At 41.2% G+C, this 18208-nt stretch overlaps 1 protein-coding gene across 2 annotated transcripts in view; it reads right to left on the reverse strand.

Annotated features, from left to right (window-relative positions):
• The window catches only part of mud (mushroom body defect), a 76126-nt gene that overhangs the window by 27049 nt on the left and 30869 nt on the right, over positions 1-18208 (reverse strand). For both annotated transcript variants that reach the window (XM_065218823.1, XM_065218822.1), the window contains exons 5-8: positions 13268-13363; positions 13022-13196; positions 12741-12955; positions 12022-12435 (exon numbers count right to left, since the gene is read on the reverse strand). In XM_065218823.1, coding sequence (XP_065074895.1) covers positions 12022-12435; positions 12741-12955; positions 13022-13196; positions 13268-13363 — 900 coding nt within the window. The remainder of the gene's footprint in view (positions 1-12021; positions 12436-12740; positions 12956-13021; positions 13197-13267; positions 13364-18208) is intronic.

An 18208-nucleotide genomic window follows, 5' to 3' on the forward strand; every position in this document is an offset into this window, starting at 1 on the left:
ATTTCAAATAATCTACAAACTTCTCGAAAGTTCTGGAATTTTTCCGGTAGATTTTCATGATTCAATGAATATCTGCAAATATCTCTGAACATCTATACAATTTTCTAAATAATTAAAAGATTATCTAGAAATTTTTGAGCTTTCCGGAAGTTTTAGGAAGTATTCTGAAGATTTCCTAATTTTTCTGAAGCTTTGCAAATATCTCTAAAGATCAGCGAACTTACCTGAAGTTCTGTAAATGTCTTTCAAAATCCAAGAACCGCAGTAAAATTCTGAAAATTTATTTAAACATCTGCTAATTTTTGAGTAGATTTACGACCTACCCTTTGAACTTTTCTGAAGTTCCTAAAATTCATTTCTAATTCTGTAAAGTTTTCTGCTCTAAAGATCTACGAACTGCCCTGAAGTTCAATAAATTTTACAGTAGATCTCCGAACTTTTCTAAAGTTCTTTAAATTTCTTTGTGGATTCTTGATCTAAAGATCGGCGAACTTTCCTGAAGATCTGTGAGTTTTGCTGAAGTTTTGCAAATTTTTTTAAAAACGTACAAACTTTCTGACGTTCTACAGACTTCTCTTAAGGTCTACGGACTTCTCTGAAGTTCTTTAGATGTATCTATTTCCGACTTCCATGGAGTTCTGCAAAATATTGTACTTTTGTAATTAGCTGCGATTTGTTTTTGGAATTGAGGTGCTTTTCTGACATTTAACGAATTTTTCTGAAGATCTCACATTTGTGTGAAACTGTGAAACTTTCTGTCAAATTTCTGCAAATATCTTTAAAGTTCTGTAAAGTTTTCTTAAGCTCCGTAGCTCTATTCCCAAGATCTACAAAAAAAACTTGAGGCTCAATAAATTTCTCAGTAGATCTGCATACTTCTCTGATGTTTTGTAAATTCCTCTAGGGTTACCCTGAAGATTTGAAAATTTCCTTGAAGATTACCTAAAGTTGTCAAAATTTATCTGAAAATATTTGAGCTTCTTTGAAGTTTTAAATGTCTCTCTCAAGATCTACAAATTTTCCTGAAATCGTGTAAATATTTTTTTTTAATCCCTGAAGTTCTGCAATTTTTACTGAACATCCATTAACATTTCTGAGATTCTTGTGATTTTTTCTGAAGTCCTGTAATTTTTTTCAAAGTTATGTAGCTTTGTTCTGATGATGTACGAACTTTTCTGATGTTGAATAATGTTTCGAGGATCTTCAAACTTCTGTGAAATACTTTATTATTCACTGTAGATTCTTGGACTTGTCTGAAGTTATGCGAATTTCCCTGAAGATTTGTAAAATTTCGCTTATAGTTTTACAAATTGATTTGAAATTATTTTTGCTTGCTTGAAGTTTTGAAAATTTCTTTGAACATTTATCTAAAGATCTACGACCTCTCTTGTGATTTTGTTTTTATGAATTTCTGTTAATAACTTTTAATTTGTTTGTAGTTCTGTTCTCAAGATCTACGAACTACCCTGAAGCTCAACAAATTTCTCAGTAGATCTCCGACCCTCTCTGAAGCTCAAAAAAAAATTCTATGTTGGGTCTCAGACCTGCTGTCTGGCATGCTTATTCTTATACAATACATGCTTCGTATGCTTCCTTTTGACGGTTGCCAGTCTCTCTTTTTCGGCTGTTTCCTTTTTACGACGATTTTGATCCTCCACATACAAATCAGCGAAGAGCGAGCGTGACAAGACCAGGGCGTCACAATATCAGCTTCAATCGACCAAATCGATGCGACGAAGAGACTGCTGGCTTTCTTTTTCTGTTAAAGTCGAACAGCTTCGCAGCATTCTAGAACCTCAGTCGGCGTGCACAAACAAATGTTCAATCGCTTGTCTCTCTTTCTCCCGTCGCTCCATTGGTCTTCCTTTCAAGCTTCGTCGAAATGGATGAGCGAAAGAGCGCTCGACTTTGATAGTTTTCTCTTTCATGAAACACATCAACAGAGGTTTCATGACGTATATGACGGAAAATGAAATAACACATTTAAAGCATTTCTCACGTCAAAACACTTGAAGATTACACGTCATATTTCTAATTTATCTTCCATCCATATATTTATCTAAAAAAATGATCGAAAACGGGACATAACGCATTTTAAACAAATTGAAAGAGCGGCGATAGAGTGTTCGTGAAAGGGGATTGAAAGCCATAATGAAGTTCGTTTAACTAGAAAATCGACGTTATTTACATTGAAAGCGATGAGCAAAGCAACGACGAGAAGTTCCACAGCCAGCCTTTCCTTCCAAGCGTCCTTCTTTTTTATTTTCGTTTCTTGCTGATAGTCTAGCTAGGCGTTATAGAAATGAAGCGTCGAACACGTATGTATGAGAGAAACAAAACACGAGTTCATTTTAGAGCTTCGAAATTGTAGAGCCCTGGACAAGACTCTCTGAATGAACTTGTCTCGTTCGCACACGTTGTCTTAGCTGTCAGATGCTTGTCAAGTTCAGTGTCCTTAAGAAACGTTTCGAGAAACTGAACGAAAAACTTCTTTTGAATTACGAATGAAGTGATAATTGGAAAATTCCCTGAGTGGAACCAAAATTCCCTGAATATTCCAGGTTTTTCCAGAAAAAATAAAATTCCCTGTAAATTCCCGGTTTTCCAGGTTTTTCCAGGTAGTAGACACCCTGTTATTTTGCTTTAAATCTTGATTTAAAAATCGAGGTGAAAGTGTGTGGGTTCGAAAAAATATTGCTGTGCGATATATTTTTCAAAATTAAAGGACCCAATTGCAATAGAAGATTTTTCACTGATGGATCACGCATTGATGGATCCACTGGCTTCGGCGTCTTCAATGAATACTCAACCGCCTTTCGGAAACTTCAGGAACCTTGTTCCGTTTATGTTGCTGCTAGAATCAACTTCGCATTGGGGATGATTTCCGATATGCCCATAGACCATTACTTCATCTTCTCGGATAGTCTCAGTTCGATTGAGGCTATTCGGTCGATGAAACAAGGTAGGCACTCATCTTATTTCCTTTCAAAGGTAAGGGAGCAGATGAGTTTGGATCTTTGTATGGGTCCCCTCACATTGCTCAATCCCAGGCAATGAGAAGGCAGACTCTCTCGCAAAGGTGGGCGCACAACAAGGCGAGATTTATGATAGAAGAATTTTACATGATGAATTTTTCCCGTTAGTACGTCAGAGTTCTCTTTTAAGTTGGCAAAACGATTGGACAAGTTATTCTCTTGGGCGGTGGTTACATATTATTATTTCAAATGTTTCTTCGAGAGCGTTGTTCAAAGGTCTGGATGTAAGTCGGGGATTCATTCGAGTGATGTCAAGACTTATGTCCAACCACTACTCGCTAGACGCACATCTCTATAGAATAAACCTCGTTAACAGCAATATATGTAGGTGCAGAACCGGTTATGATGACATCGATCACGCAGTTTGGTATTGCTCGGTTAATGACGCCTCCAGAGCACGACTATTGGATACCCTAGTGGCCCGAGGTAGACAACCCTTCCGTGAAGTAAGAGATGTATTGGGAACACTTGATCTTCCCTACATGCAAGCGATCTACGAATTCCTTTGTTTGTCTGATGTTAGAGTTTGATGTGAAAATCCCCTCCTTTCCAAACAATTTCCCGCCATTGTGTCCCATTCTTATTATCCTCCTGTTCCTGTGCTACTTGCCCCTACCCAGCCAGGATTTGGTCAACCGTCCGAGAGTAGTATCTGAAGGAGGCTTCAGAAACCAGTTTCCTACCTAGCTTCTTCCAATCGAAATTGTTACCCATTAACCTCGAGCCCGCCACGAGTAATTGGTATCCAATACTAACCTAAAACTACTGCTATTAAAATGTAAATTCAAACATTACTTTCTTACGTTTGGTTGTTCCGCCTATTTCAATTGTTGGTCAAGAATATTCTGCCATACTTTAAGATCTGCCGTCAACGCTAGAAGCCGTCTTCGAATACCTACTTCTATCTTGTTCAACGAAGCCAGTTCAATTTGAAGAAAACCAATATCCAGGACGATGATGCTATCCAGGAAATATAAAACTCTGGAGTGATTGGTGAGTGCTCCGGCAGGTGTGATTAACTTTGAGCATGCCGATGTGTTTTAGGTTGCTGGGTGAAGTATGCGACAAGAAATTTCATAGGAAGCTGGATATTGTAACGTCGTGTAAGAAGATTATTTCAAAGATGCAGTACTGCCGATTGATCAAGAATCACGCTTCTCATCGCCAGCGTAATCAGGGGAATCGCGAATCTGAGATATCGGTCTTGTTAGTGTTTTCCGTGGACTCGAGGTTGAGTATTTTGAACTTGTCGGCAAATCGCTGGGTCTCGTGAAGAATAAAAAAGACATTTAACGGGTTGCACAGACTGAACACTTCCAACGGCTGGACCGGGAATTGAACCCTCGTGGCACTCACAATACGCCTGAACGACGGTTGACGCCGCTAACTACACGACCACGAACCCCACCCTTAATCGAACAGGTTTGCATTGTCAGGTGGCGCCTCTCTTGCGTACTCTTCAACAAGTCCCAGCGATTTGCCAACCAGTCCAAAACACTCACCCTTAAGTCACTAATAAGTCCTCATCCTAAAGTCAATCACTAACAAGTCCGATATCACCCAACGACTTCCCATCGTCTCCAAGGTATTCATCGTTGCAAAGCAACGATGAATCGTATTTTCCAACATCTTTATATTCACCCATAGCTCGTACGTTCCAAGCTTCCCCAACTATTCACCAAATTCCATCTGCATACCGAGTAGCAAACCTGCTTCCTTAATATGTTCAATCGTTCAATCCATTTCCCATAGATTCCGTCATATTCTCTACCTACTCATTATTCAACAATCTACAATAAATAGTTTCAATAAAACAAGTTTCATTAATATAGCTTCAGAAGAGTTCTCTAAATTACACATCTCAAAACTGTTCTGCCTACATCATAGAAGTTCAAATAACTTCAGAGAAGTTCTGCGAACTTCAGCTAAGCTCTGCTTCCCTAAGAAAAGTCCTATGCGTTCTGATGAAGTCTGCCCTTCTTCAGAGTGGTTTTACAAACTTTCGAGTACTCTTACCAATTTTCTGTAAACTTCAGAGAGGCTATGCATAGTGCAGAGATTTTAATGTCTGTCCTATTCTGCGTGGTGTGAGATGTGAGGCTATTGAAAAAAGGTGGTTTGTTCAAGAAAAATCAAAAAAACAATACCAAGTCAAATTTTCCCACAGCGAAAAGTAACCACAAGTCAGTCCCTTTAGAAAAAAAAGGATTTCATTAAATAAACTATAAGACAACATCACAGATATGTTTTAGGATTGCATTTATAGAATTAAAATTGTTAGACAACAAATCGCATCATGAGATTTGTCTCAAGACAGATTTTGTGCACGTTCCCTAGGGTATCTAGAACATGTCCGGATGTGGCCAATATAGTTCTAACAATACTCAGTTCAACCGCCAATGGATATGGCTTTGAATTCTCATGTGATTTGATGTATCACTTGATAGATTTTGATTTAAAAAGGATTTACCACTTTCCCGGGAATACCCGGAACATGTCCGGGTGTGGCCAACATGGTGCTGGTCACTCATCATGATTCTTATTGATCTTATTTTTGAATTCTCATGTGAATTGATTTATCGCAAGACCCACACTCACCGGAATATGTTCCGGCCATTGCTCTGGAACCAGCGGAACAAGTCCAGAAACTTACAATAACGTTCTATGGGACGATGGTATCTTTCTACTGTCCAATACTGTGCTAAACTAATGTAGCATCGTCATGGAACTGTGACTGAATTGCGGTTATTTTCCTCATTAACGTCAAATGTAATCGCAAGTCAGTTCCACTCAGATTTTGGACATAAAATAAAAATTTCACGAAATTTTATCCAATATTTTTTGGTAAATATAGATGCATTCTATCACATTGTACGTTTATTTTTAAATTTATCCCTCTAAAAAAAGTGTCACATCAGAAAACTTGTAAAATCTTTGAACGCTGTTTTCTCATTTCCAGGTTTTTACAGATGGGACTGACTTGCGATTATGGGCAACACAGTCCAAAGAAAAGTTCACAGAACGTATAATTACAAAAAAAAAACTCACAGAGTTAGGAAAATCCTGTTAGTTGGATTAGCCAATAGCAGCAGTTGGTGCGCAATCCAGGTGCATCACGCCATGGATTGCGCCAATAGGAAGCCGGTAGGGTAGAACAGCCTAGTAAGCACTTTAAGTGCATAAATAGGTAGTGAGCAGGTGGTTCGCTCTCTTTCATCATCGAATAGTTAGTGTACTCGGTTTAGTTTCTAAGTGAATAAAGTGTGTTAAGTGAAGTTTTAGCTTTTTAAAAACCTAAAACGTAACGAACGATCCTTAACTCAGCTTCCGACGAAAGTCTACAGATGTTCCCTGAAGTTCAGAATATTAAAAAAAAACCATAAGGTTTGCAGAACTTTCCTGACGTTCACAATCAAGGTTCCCTGAAGTGCGACGAGAAGTTAAGATAACTTCCGGCGAGCAGTTCAGAGAACTTCTGATGAGAAGCTCAGCGAACTTTCGGCGAGAAGTTCTGAGAAGTTCACAGAACTTCATTTAAGTTCTCTGAAATTCCAACGAGAAGTTCAGAGAGCAGCTGGTGAGCATTTTAGAGAACTTCCGATCATGCCTGGCATGCACAGTTGTACACACCAACTGCTCATTTGGTAATAACTTTTCACTCAGATATTGAAATTTATTTGTCTTTAAAGTAATTGATAGATTAGGTTGATAGTTTACTATAGATATGCGAAGATTAGGTAAAGCTTAACATTTAAATTAACACTAATCAATTTAACACTTAAATTCCGAGATGTGTAGTGAGCATTTCTCACCTCATTTTTATAAAGCAAAAACAAATACAGTTGACTACTAGCATTAAAATCAACTTTTTTTTACATATCTATAACAAGCTTACACTATATTCTATCTACTGCTTCAAAGAGAACTATGTTCCGTCAACTGTGTGCAAAGTTATTAGCAAATGAGCAGTTCGTTACCAAAACTGTGTATGCCGAGCATGCATCCGATAAGACGTTCAGATATTCATAGTACGCCCGCCGAGTAGTTCCGAGAATATGTTCAACGAACATCCAAAAATTTAATTCAGAGAACTTCCGAGGAGAAGTTCACAAAACTTCCAAGGAGAAATTCCCAGAACTTCCGGAACTAAGTTCAGGAGACTTCAGAGGAGAAGTTCAGAGAACTTTTGAGGAGAAGATCTTTGAACTTCCGGCGAGAAGTTCAAAGATCTTCCGAGGATAAGGATTGATGCATATATTATGTCACGCTCTAAGGGGGGAGGGGGGGTCTAAGATTTTGTGATAAGCAATGCATTAGGTATAGGAAAATCGTCACGATAGGGGGGGGAGGGAGTAATTTTTTGCTCGATTTAGCGTGACATAATTAATGCATGGGCCCTAAGTTCAAAGCTTCCGAGGAGAAATTCAGCATACATCCGAGGAGAAGTTCTGAGAAAATCCCATGAAAAATACAGAGAACTTCACGCCGAGAAGTTCAAACTTTCGAGAAGAGGTACAGAGAACTTCCGCCGATAAATACCAAAACTTCCTACTAGAAATTTACAGTACGTCCGGCGAGAAGTTCGCTCAGAAGAGCAACATAATCAGAAGTATAATTCAACCCGAATATGGAACAAATTTCTTGGCAAACATGGAACATAAAATAGGAGAAATAGGATATTGGGAAAAACTCCGTTGCGAGATTTCACATTCTTGCCGACACTATCAATCACTTGCTGCTTCCTCCCGAATAAGATGCGTATAACTTTTCTAAATTTATTTACTGCAGCCGATCGGATTGCCCAGGAAGATGGTGAAGATGATGAAAAATAATGCACCTTCGGAAGGACGTTCCGGTTGGGAGCAAGCCGTAATGAACTTTCTGGAAGCTGCAGTCGGAACAGCTGCAGCGAATCGGATTCTACAAACATGCATATGTATGTGTGAGAGCGGTGAGAGCAGATTTTGTATTGGTTGTGTTCTTTTTCAAAATCAGAGATTTTCAAGTTCAATGCAACCCCAATTAAGATTTGCTTTTTCATGTTTAAACAATAATAATAATAAGGGTTGTGTCCAAAGCACGCAAACATTGTTGACGTAGGACTATGAGATTATCTTTGCTGCTCCATTTAATAATATATTAATGACCAAATAAATGGAACTCCACAATGGAAAATTCATTAATATTTTTTTTTTAAATTGGGTGGTTGTTGAATAAATCCTAAAATTAAGATTGGCTAGTAACATGAAAATACGCTGTGTTTATGAAATCATGAGTCATTTTTCTCATTGCGGAGATCGATTTTTTTCCCGTGCACGAAACGCGCAAGTTCTACGAGAAACTCAACGCATCCCGCAAAGGCTTTGTGCCGCGACTAGAAATGTGTCGAGATAAGGAAGGGGGTATCTTGACGGACGAACGTGAGGTGATTGAAAGGTGGAATCAGCACTACGATGAACATCTGAATGGTGCAGAGGCAGTGGACCAAGGCAGCAGGATGAATGGCTTCGTGGGTACAGCGGATGATGGGGACATGCCAGCTCCCACGATAGGTGAAGTTAAGGATGCTATCCGACAGCTTAAGAACAACAAAGCAGCTATCGGAGCGGAACTTATTAAAATGGGCCCGGATAAGTTGACCACTTGTCTGCACCGACTGATAGTCAGGATCTGGGAGACAGAGCAGCTACCGGAGGAGTGGACGGAGGAAGTAATATGCCCAATATATAAAAAGGGAGAACTATCGAGCGATCACCATTCTCAACGAAGCCTACAAAGTGCTTTCTCAGATCATCTATCGCCGGTAGCAAGCAGATTTGTGGGAAGTTATCAAGCCGGTTTTGTGGATGGGCGATCGACAACGGACCAAATCTTTACGTTGTGGCAGATCCTCCAAAAGTGTCGTGAATTTCCAGTCTCTACGCACCACCTATTCATCAAGTTCGAGGCCGCTTATGATACTATTGATCGTGAAGAGCTATGGAAGATTATGGACGAGAACGGGTTTCCCGGGAAGCTGACCAGACTGATCAGGGCTACGATGGATGGTGTACAGTGCTGCGTGAAGATATCGGGTGCGTTATCGGACCCGTTTGAAACTCGCGAAGGACTTCGACAAGGCGATGGTCTTTCCTGCCTCCTGTTCAACATTGCGCTAGAAGGTGTTATGAAACGTGCGGGCTTTAACATGCGGGGCACGATCTTCAATAAGTCCAGCCAGTTCATCTGCTTCGCTGACGACGTGGACATTGTCGGAAGAACGTTATGGACCGTGGCGGAGCAATACACCATGCTGAAACGTGAAGCAGAGAAGGTTGGATTCAAGGTAAATACGTCGAAGACAAAGTATCTGTTAGCTGGAGGAACCGAGCGCGATACGGCTCGCTGGATGAATTTGTGTACCTCAGATCATTGGTGACGTCGGATAACAACTGCAGCAGAGAAATTCGTAGACGCATAATTGCCGGAAGTCGTGCTTACTACGGACTCCACAAGACCCTGAGGTCGGGTAAACTTCACCCCCGTACTAAATGTACCATGTACAAGACGCTGATAAGACCGGTAGGGGCACGAGGCGTGGACGATGCTCGAGAAGGACCTGCAACCACTGGGTGTTTTCGAATGACGAGTGCTTAGGACCATATTTGGCGGGGTAGGTGAGAACGTTGTATGGAGGAGAAGGATGAACCACGAGCTGGCGCAACTCTATGGCGAACCCAGTATCCAGAAAGTCGCGAAAGCTGGACGGGTACGATGGACTGACAACAATCCCGTAAAAATAGTGTTTGCCTCGAATCCGGCCGGTACAAGACGCAGAGGAGCACAGCGAGCAAGGTGGTTAGACCAAGTGGAGCAAGATCTAGGAAGTGTGGGACGGTCAAGAAATTGGAGACAAGCAGCCACGAACCAAGTTAGTTGGCGTAACATTGTGACGCAGGTGCAATTCTGAGGGACGTCGGACCAGGAAAAGTAAAGTAAAGAAAAATTTAGATTAAATTTTTGAAATTATAAAATCCTATAATTAGGTTCCAAACATGTTCACCTAACTTTCGGAAACTGCAAAGTGCACCTCTGACATTACAAATCATTATGTTGCAAAACTATGATAGACAAGTGGCTTTCAACTAAAACTTATTTAGGTTAACTTAAATTCAGTTTATCTTTACCTGTGCTCAATTTAAAATCTATAAAATAACAAACGTTGTAATTGAATAAATGCAATGTCAATTTGTTTGTTTCATTGAAACTTATTAAACACCAGATAGAATTGGTTATACTCCATATATACAACATATAGTGCTAGTTATAGTTATAGCACAGAAAAACAGACATAATACTCACAATTTGTTCATCGAACACGCATTCAACGGTAAATTTAAATATTTCTTAGTTGGTAATACCGCCAATTTAGGCGCGCATAGTCAATTCCCTAACTTTTTAACGCTACCACCATCTGTTGAGCGTACTGCCCATCAAAAGGTACTCAACGGATGCCGGAAGTGTTTTAGCAACGATGTTTTACAGTGAGAAATATTCAATGTGTTAAGTCTGTTTTTTCTGTGGTTATAGTTTTCATAACTTTCATTATTCTTTGTTCCATTTTCTTTCGAAAAAGATTGCATAAATCGTATTATTCTTGTTTTCGTTCGAACAAAACAAAAGTTTTTGTATGGTTTGAACGGTTCGAACGAAGCCGCCGACAGATATGAGAATTATGATCTGAGCTGTTCAGGTCTCATCCATCTGAATAACTTTATTAAAGACAGCAACATCCTATCTAGTCGAAACACTGAAAACTAAACGAACTCAGAGAGTGAGTCACTTTTACTGATTCGTATGGATAAATTTCTAAAAGTGAGGTCACTCAGCGCTTGAGTAACCTACCCTTTTAGAAATTTCTCCACACGAATCAGTAAAAGTGACTCACTCACCGCAGAAAGAACGTTCTGTAGTGAAATGATACGCAAATTATCTTATCAATCCATAGAAAAATTCTGGCGCGCCAGCTGATATGGATTTTAACATTTGGCCCGCGATTTTATAACGTTGGTCTAATTTATGCTAAGCTAGAAACATTAGGAATGCATTGTTTCATGTTCTTTAAATTGCTGGAAGAAGGTCGTCTCAAAGCTGCTGGACAATATATGATTAATTCCCGATCGATTGGATGAAAAAGCTTAGGTACGCAAAGGTTAAAACCCTGGCATAACAGGTTTGCTTAATTGTAAAAATGTTATCAGATTGAAGCTGAAAGACTAAGAAATCATTTAAATACATATAGCTAAGCATTTTGGTGAGACAATACAGTGAACTTCACGTTTAAATTGTGGTTGCCGAAACCAGTCAATGGATGCCAAAGCCGCCATTTACCCTGTTAGAATTTTATGGAATTTCAACAACCTTTCATGAAGCTTTTGATACGTAGTCTTTATCACTTTTGCCTATAATTCTATATTGCCGGCTATATCAAGTTCTTATGGAATTTCAGGGAGATTCGAGGAACCTTTATGGTTAATTTTGGAGTATTTCTAGTACAGAAAGTCGGTTGTTTTCAGGAAAAGTTAAGGAGCGTTTACAGATTACAGATTACGACAATCTTGACTTCCATACCTCAAATATCGTTCGAAATGCAAAACATATAATTTACTTATTACTGTATTTTTTTTGTCTATTGACAAACAAAAGGCCTACATTCTTTTTTTGCAAATGATTAGAAAAGAGACATTTCATTTATGTCATGAAAATACACATGTCTACTTCCTTTGCCGATTGCGCCAAAGATTGAAATTCCAGCTGAGGTTCATCAAAACGGCCTACCGGGTGAAAATGTGTCTTACAAGGATTAGTATAGTATACCGTATAACGATTGTACACATGCAAACACCGTCTAAACACACACGTATACAAAACCATCAGAGCGGGACTCCATCCACAGCGCCTTGAAACCCTAGATATAGAAAGGGAAAAACTTTTTGTCTTTATCTACCTCGTCCTTCTCCGCTTGCAGCGTGTTGAAGAGATTCGTCGAGCTGATCATCTGCTTGAACTTGCCGGGAGTCTTCCGGCGGGCGTTCAAATCGGCAATACTTCCACTACTGCCGGCGGCAGCACCCGCCGCCATCGAGGAATCTACATTGCTTTTCCGACCGCCGAAACTGAGGCGACTTCCGAAAGAAGACATCGTAGACGTCGTCGTCATCCCACCATTGCTTTGAGAATTATCTTTGAGAATTTCCTTGTACTGGAAATCGTTGGTCGGTAGAGATCCACCGAACGATAGGCGTCCGGCCTTCTTGCTCGGTGTCGGCGGCCCAGGTCGTTTGTAAGAGGTCGTACCACTTAGCTTCTTGCGCGATATCAAGCTGGTACTGCTGTCGTCCAGGTTGCCGGCGGCGAGGTCCTGTGGGTTTGTGGAAGATGAGAATCAACATCGTGACTAGGAAGAGGAACATCGTAATACGGTAAACAGGGAGGTTGACACAAACGCACACGCACACACCCAAATACGTCACAAATACCAACTTAACTCATCCACCTCAGGCGCACCTGTTTGAGAGAATTTCAGACGGTTGTTTCATCCTCCTTTTTAATAACCTCACGACATGTCGTGTTTCGAGAAATTTGAACATCAACACGCTACACAGAAAATAATGCAACAAAGAATAAACTTCGTTCAAATGTTTTTAAATGATCATCAACACTTACCCTGTTGTCATCGTCCGTCAGCTCCCCGTCAACGTACTGCGGCAGATAGCTGCTCTTCAGGTGCGGAGGTAGCATCGAATTGCGCTGCTGCAGTTCCGAGTACCGAATCGAGTCCCGACCGGCAAACGGCGGCGACATGCGACCCGCTTTCAGATCCGTCAGGTAGGTATTGTTAAAGATTTCACCCTCTTCGTCTTCCATCTTTAGGTTGGCACCTGTTTTTGGGTATGGGTTTGAATTTAAAGTAAGTTAAAGAAAGACTGAGGTATCGAAGAGCCTACAGAGTCGGGCATGGGCCGGTGGTGGTAGCATGGACTTGCGTTCCCCTCGGATTTCCTCCATGATGCGAAGCTTGGACTTCATGAACTCGTTCTCCTTCATCAGATCCAGGTTCTTCTCGTTCAGATTGCCGATCTGCTGTTGCAGTTTACCGGCGTGGACTTCCATTTTGCAGAACTGTTAAAAAGGAACAAATTATGACCATGTCAATCAAAATCATGGAAAGCGGTAACTGATTGGTGGCTTACCTTCTTCTTCTCGTGGTCTATTTCGACTTTGAGTTCCGAATAGTCTTTCTCGTGCCGTTTGTTGATCTTGAGGATTTCATCGTTGTACAACGATTTCTGCAAACGAGGCGAGGGAAAAGGCGAAAATGGGTTACAATACAAACCGTTGCACACTGAAGGATTTGTTTGTTCAACAGGTTGTGTGTATCACAAAAACATGCAAACAGTTGAAACAGTTACGGCAATTTCGGTAAGAGCAGTGAGAACTGAAGTGAACTAAGTTTGCTTAAATATGGACGTGGTTGAATGACCACTTTGCTATCAATTGAACAAAAACGCTGCTTGATAATGAGGTTTTGCAAGAACGTGACTGATCGTATAGTAGTCGTAAATTTGCATAAACATATTTTTGACGGAATGTTACATGGACGGGAATCAAATCTACCGTCTCCAGCGTGGTTTTATTTCACAACCCACACTGGCCATCATAAAAAAGGTCCCAAGGAGAAGGACCTACCTTGTAATTATCATCACATTCTTTTCAAACACCTTTCGATAACTCAAAGGTGGGCTCGTACAGTTCAACACCAAAAACTCTAACCCAAACATTCTGTTTCTAGCCCATTGGCAGCAGAAGCACGTCTCGCGCTGATTGCCTAAACACATGTTTACCGAAACGCGCACAACAATAACTCAAATGGAAATAATGATAAGCTTCGTGCAAATCGGGAATCAACGCGGGACGTTGAATATTATATAAATTTCTTAGCAAAATACCATCACCAACCATTTGGTTGGAATATTCAAACGTGCCACATCCTGAGACTGCCAAAATGAAGTCCCTCTCACTGCCGATCATACTACTGCTACTTACGGGATTGCTTCACTGGGCGTCGGCTGCTCGCCAACCGACCGTCCCGTACGAATACGTCGCCCCACAGGAAAACGGCGACTATTCTTCATCGACATCCGTAAAGCTGCAGCCTTTGAAGCAGGAGGAATGCGACTGTGGCTACGTGCTAGTGGAGAAGATCGTTCACGTTTGCAGGCCGCAGAAGTCGTTGGTCAAAGTGCTCCGGAAGAAGGGCAACTGTTTGCTGCACGACAAACCGATGGTAATCGACCAGAAGTATATCGACTATCGCGTCAAACACGAGGCACCGCAATCTACCTCCCCCTGTGACGATACGAGTTCGCAGGAAGGTTTCGAGTGATTTTGGGAGTGATTTCGTGGTGTTGTGTCGAGAGTAGAAGACTGAACGTGTGATCACAGACAAACAGACGTAACTCTTCATTGTGGATCTTCGTTCATGCATTTAACGATTGATTTGAATATTATCAGTTCCGCGAACTACTCGCCGCAGCGCTGGCATCGGATCACTTTGACGTTTCTATATATTCTATAGAAATTTTATGCAATATTGTTTACAAGTAGGCGAGCAAGTTTGTTTTCCGCGAGAAGCCAGATAGATGTCGTTACTGAGGTTATATGTTTTGAGATACTATTTTTTCAAGAACAAGTTTTTCAAAGAGTTACGTCTGTTTGTCTGTGGTGTGATGCTTTATTTGTTTATGTAAATAAAATGTTTTGTTAAGAATTTTCAGTGCTTCTCAAGTTATTTTGCGAGCCAAGTGGTATGACGTGACTTAGAAGTCTCACACCTTTGATATGAGGTGTCTTATTTTCCTGATCACAAACAAACTTTATCCGTCGCTTAAGCATTTCCCATCTTTGAGGTAAGATTTGCCTGCCCTGTCAGAATATTGTCCGTCACTTAAGCGTCTTCCTCCTGTTAGGCAAGGTCAGGGCTGGTAGTTGTTTTCGTTGTGGCGATTGCTACTTCGAGAAATTTTATAAACTCATAAACATAATGCTTCTTGAAAATAAAACAAACGGTTTCAGGATCCCATAATTTTTTTCGCTCTCATCTGTGCAGATTTGCTAGCGCTAGTGTACTAGCACTGTGTAAAAAAGGTAGCCAACATAATGTAAATAGGGCATGAGCGCCTTATACTAGCCACCAGTCCATCCAACAGCGATACGGGTTTGCAGCTCCACCAAGTTTTCGTCGGTGAGGAGATGGGGACGAAACGACCAGAAATCCACGCCCTTGTGCTCGGCCTAGATTAGGTAAACATACTCGCAAAGTCATAGCTATGCACCGTTCGCAACTGTCCACTCAATCCTTTGCTGTCGGCTTCGGCAATACCTTAACCTTTTATCGTCAGGGGGTAAATAAAGTCCTAGAGCACTAAAATTTGGCCAATAGATGCTCTGAAACACAATATATCCATACGCCGAAATTGAGCTCTCAAGGATGTTGTTTACCGCCTGACGATAATAGGTTAAGGTATTGCCGAGGCCAACATTTCCCCTATATTCGATCTAGTCTGGAAGAAGATTTTGCAGTGATGAATGTGTGAACAGAGTCCCTGGGCCGAACTTTCCACCACACGTCGTGAAGCTGCAACTGCTGTACGGTAGCTTGGAGAGACGGACTCATATTATACTCCGTCGCATCGCACTGCCGCAGTACATAGTTAAAATTTTCTTGCGAGAGAGAACTATGTGTTCGGGACGGTGACGGAGGTAGTAGGCTATACGCAGTGATGCAAAATATCATGACACTCACGTGACACTCGTCTTCACATCAACCGACTATCGCTGACAGATCGTTTTGTCACGCAGTGGGAGTTAGAGCCATGGCAAACAACAATCACCAGTAATGGTCGCTGCTCACAAGCAAAACTTTACACTCGCTGCTGATGATGAAAAGCACAACGAAAACAGTGAAGACTTCTGCAGTACGATCATGAGAAAAAAGAACCGCTCTCTCTGGGCACTGTATGTTGTTCCAGACGGAGCATAAATGCAGCAGAGTGTGGTGTCTAGGACGACGCTTACAGTGACCAGGCGACCATCTATACTCCTCTCCACATGCGAGAACTGTATGTGGTCTCTCAATGCGATGGCAGTTTCTTTTTTTTTTTTAAATAATTCGTTTATTTTTCCAGGCTCATTTGCTGTAGCTTTGCGGAGCCGATATTCATTGTTTAGATAACAAAATTACTTAAAACTAACGTTAATTAAGCGGGGGCCGATTACTCGCGGCTATCTCGAGGTTAGGGGTAACAAATTGTAACAAATGGATGGCAGGGTAGGGATTGTGAACACAAGGTTTGGAGAGCAATGTGCTCTTGATCTCGACACTCTGATGAAAAAGACAAACATGGGGGTACACCGATGGGTAGCTAACAACTTGGGAGAACACAAGATGACACTAACTTCTAAATCCTCAAATCTATCCGTTTTAAAAACACATAAATTAAATTCAAATAGTCGAGGTCTCGGCTCGCCAAGACATCTCCAACGGGTATCGCGGGATGTTTTCCTCGGGCCCTGAGGGATGTGGATAACTCAGATCTGGCAACACGGTGTAAGGTACACGACCAAACAACATGCTCGATATCGTGATAACCACTGCCACACGCACATAAATTGCTGCCTGAGAGCCCAATTCGATAGAAGGGCGAGTCTAACGAGCAGTGATATAACGCGTATAAAGTCGCGGCTCATGTCCAACCCTTTGAACCATGGTTTGTTCGACACCTGTGGGAGAATGGAATGTAACCATCTTCCCAATTCACCATCATTCCATTTTTGTTGCCAACTGATGAGGACTTGCTGGCGAGCAATGGAGAAAAATTCGTTGAAGGCGATTTGTCGCTCAAAAATATCGCCTTCCATAGCGCCCACCTTAGCCAATGAGTCCACTTTCTCATTACCCGAAATTGAGCAATGAGATGGGGACCCAAGCTAAGGTGATAGTATAGGAGCAGTTAGATAAAGCACTCAGTTTAGTTCGTATTTCAGGCACGAATAGCCTCCAATGAGCTAAGACTATCCGTAAAAATGAAATAATGGTCGGAAGGTAGTGAGGCAATTCGCTCTACTGCGTAAAATATAGCTGCGAGTTCCGCAACGTATACGGAGCATGGTTTCTGCAGTTTAAAGGAGGCGCTATGAAATTGATTAAATGCACCAAATCCAGTGGAAGCATTTATGGTTGACCCATCTATGAAAAATCTTTTATCGTTACTTACATGGTGGTACTTGATTGCAAAAATTGAGGGAACAACCATCGACCGATGGTGATCTGGTATTCCATGGATTTCTTGCATCATGGTCAGATCAAAATTTACAGAGGAACTATAGAAGGCTTGAAAGCAATCACGATTGGAGATTAATGAAGAAGGACCAACCTCCAGCGTCATGTACTCATAGTACAAACTCATGAATCTTGTTTGAGGATTTTGGTCGAGCAGCTTCTCAAAGTGTTCTATTACCAAAGGATTCAATACTTCACAACGGATGAGAAACCGGAAAGACAGCTCAGCGAAACGATCTGTCAGTGGGAGAACACCCGCGAGTACCTTGAGGCTCATCGTACGAGTCGAGTGCATACAGCCTAGCGCAATACGAAGGCAACGGTATTGAATCCGTTGAAGCTGCAACTGTGCAGGATGATGCTTCCTAGAAAAAAACAACCAACTCAGTTTTCTCCGGAGAGAATTCGATACCCAGCTTCATAGCCCAAGTAGACAAATTGTCTAAGGTATCTTGCAATGGTCTTTGTAGGTCCGGTGCACTTGGCCCTATAACGGACACAACGCCGTCATCTGCAAGCTGCCTTAGCGAGCAATTTTCATCAAGACAACCATCAATGTCTTTTACATAAAAATTATAAAGAAGAGGGCTTAAACATGAGCCCTGGGGGAGACCCATGTAACTAATTCGTGAAGTTGTCGAGTTTCCATGAGAAAAGCTCATATATTTCTCAGACAACAAGTTGCTCAAATAGTTGTTCATAATTGGTGAAAGCCCACTATCGTGGAGTTTATCCGAAAGGACATCGATACAAACAGAATCAAAAGCCCCCTTAATGTCCAAGAAAACTGATC

Source organism: Ochlerotatus camptorhynchus, unplaced genomic scaffold (assembly GCF_037179485.1).
Source record: "Ochlerotatus camptorhynchus isolate MF236.1 unplaced genomic scaffold, CSIRO-AGI_Acam_v1.1 ptg000094l, whole genome shotgun sequence".
Lineage (NCBI taxonomy): Eukaryota > Metazoa > Arthropoda > Insecta > Diptera > Culicidae > Ochlerotatus > Ochlerotatus camptorhynchus.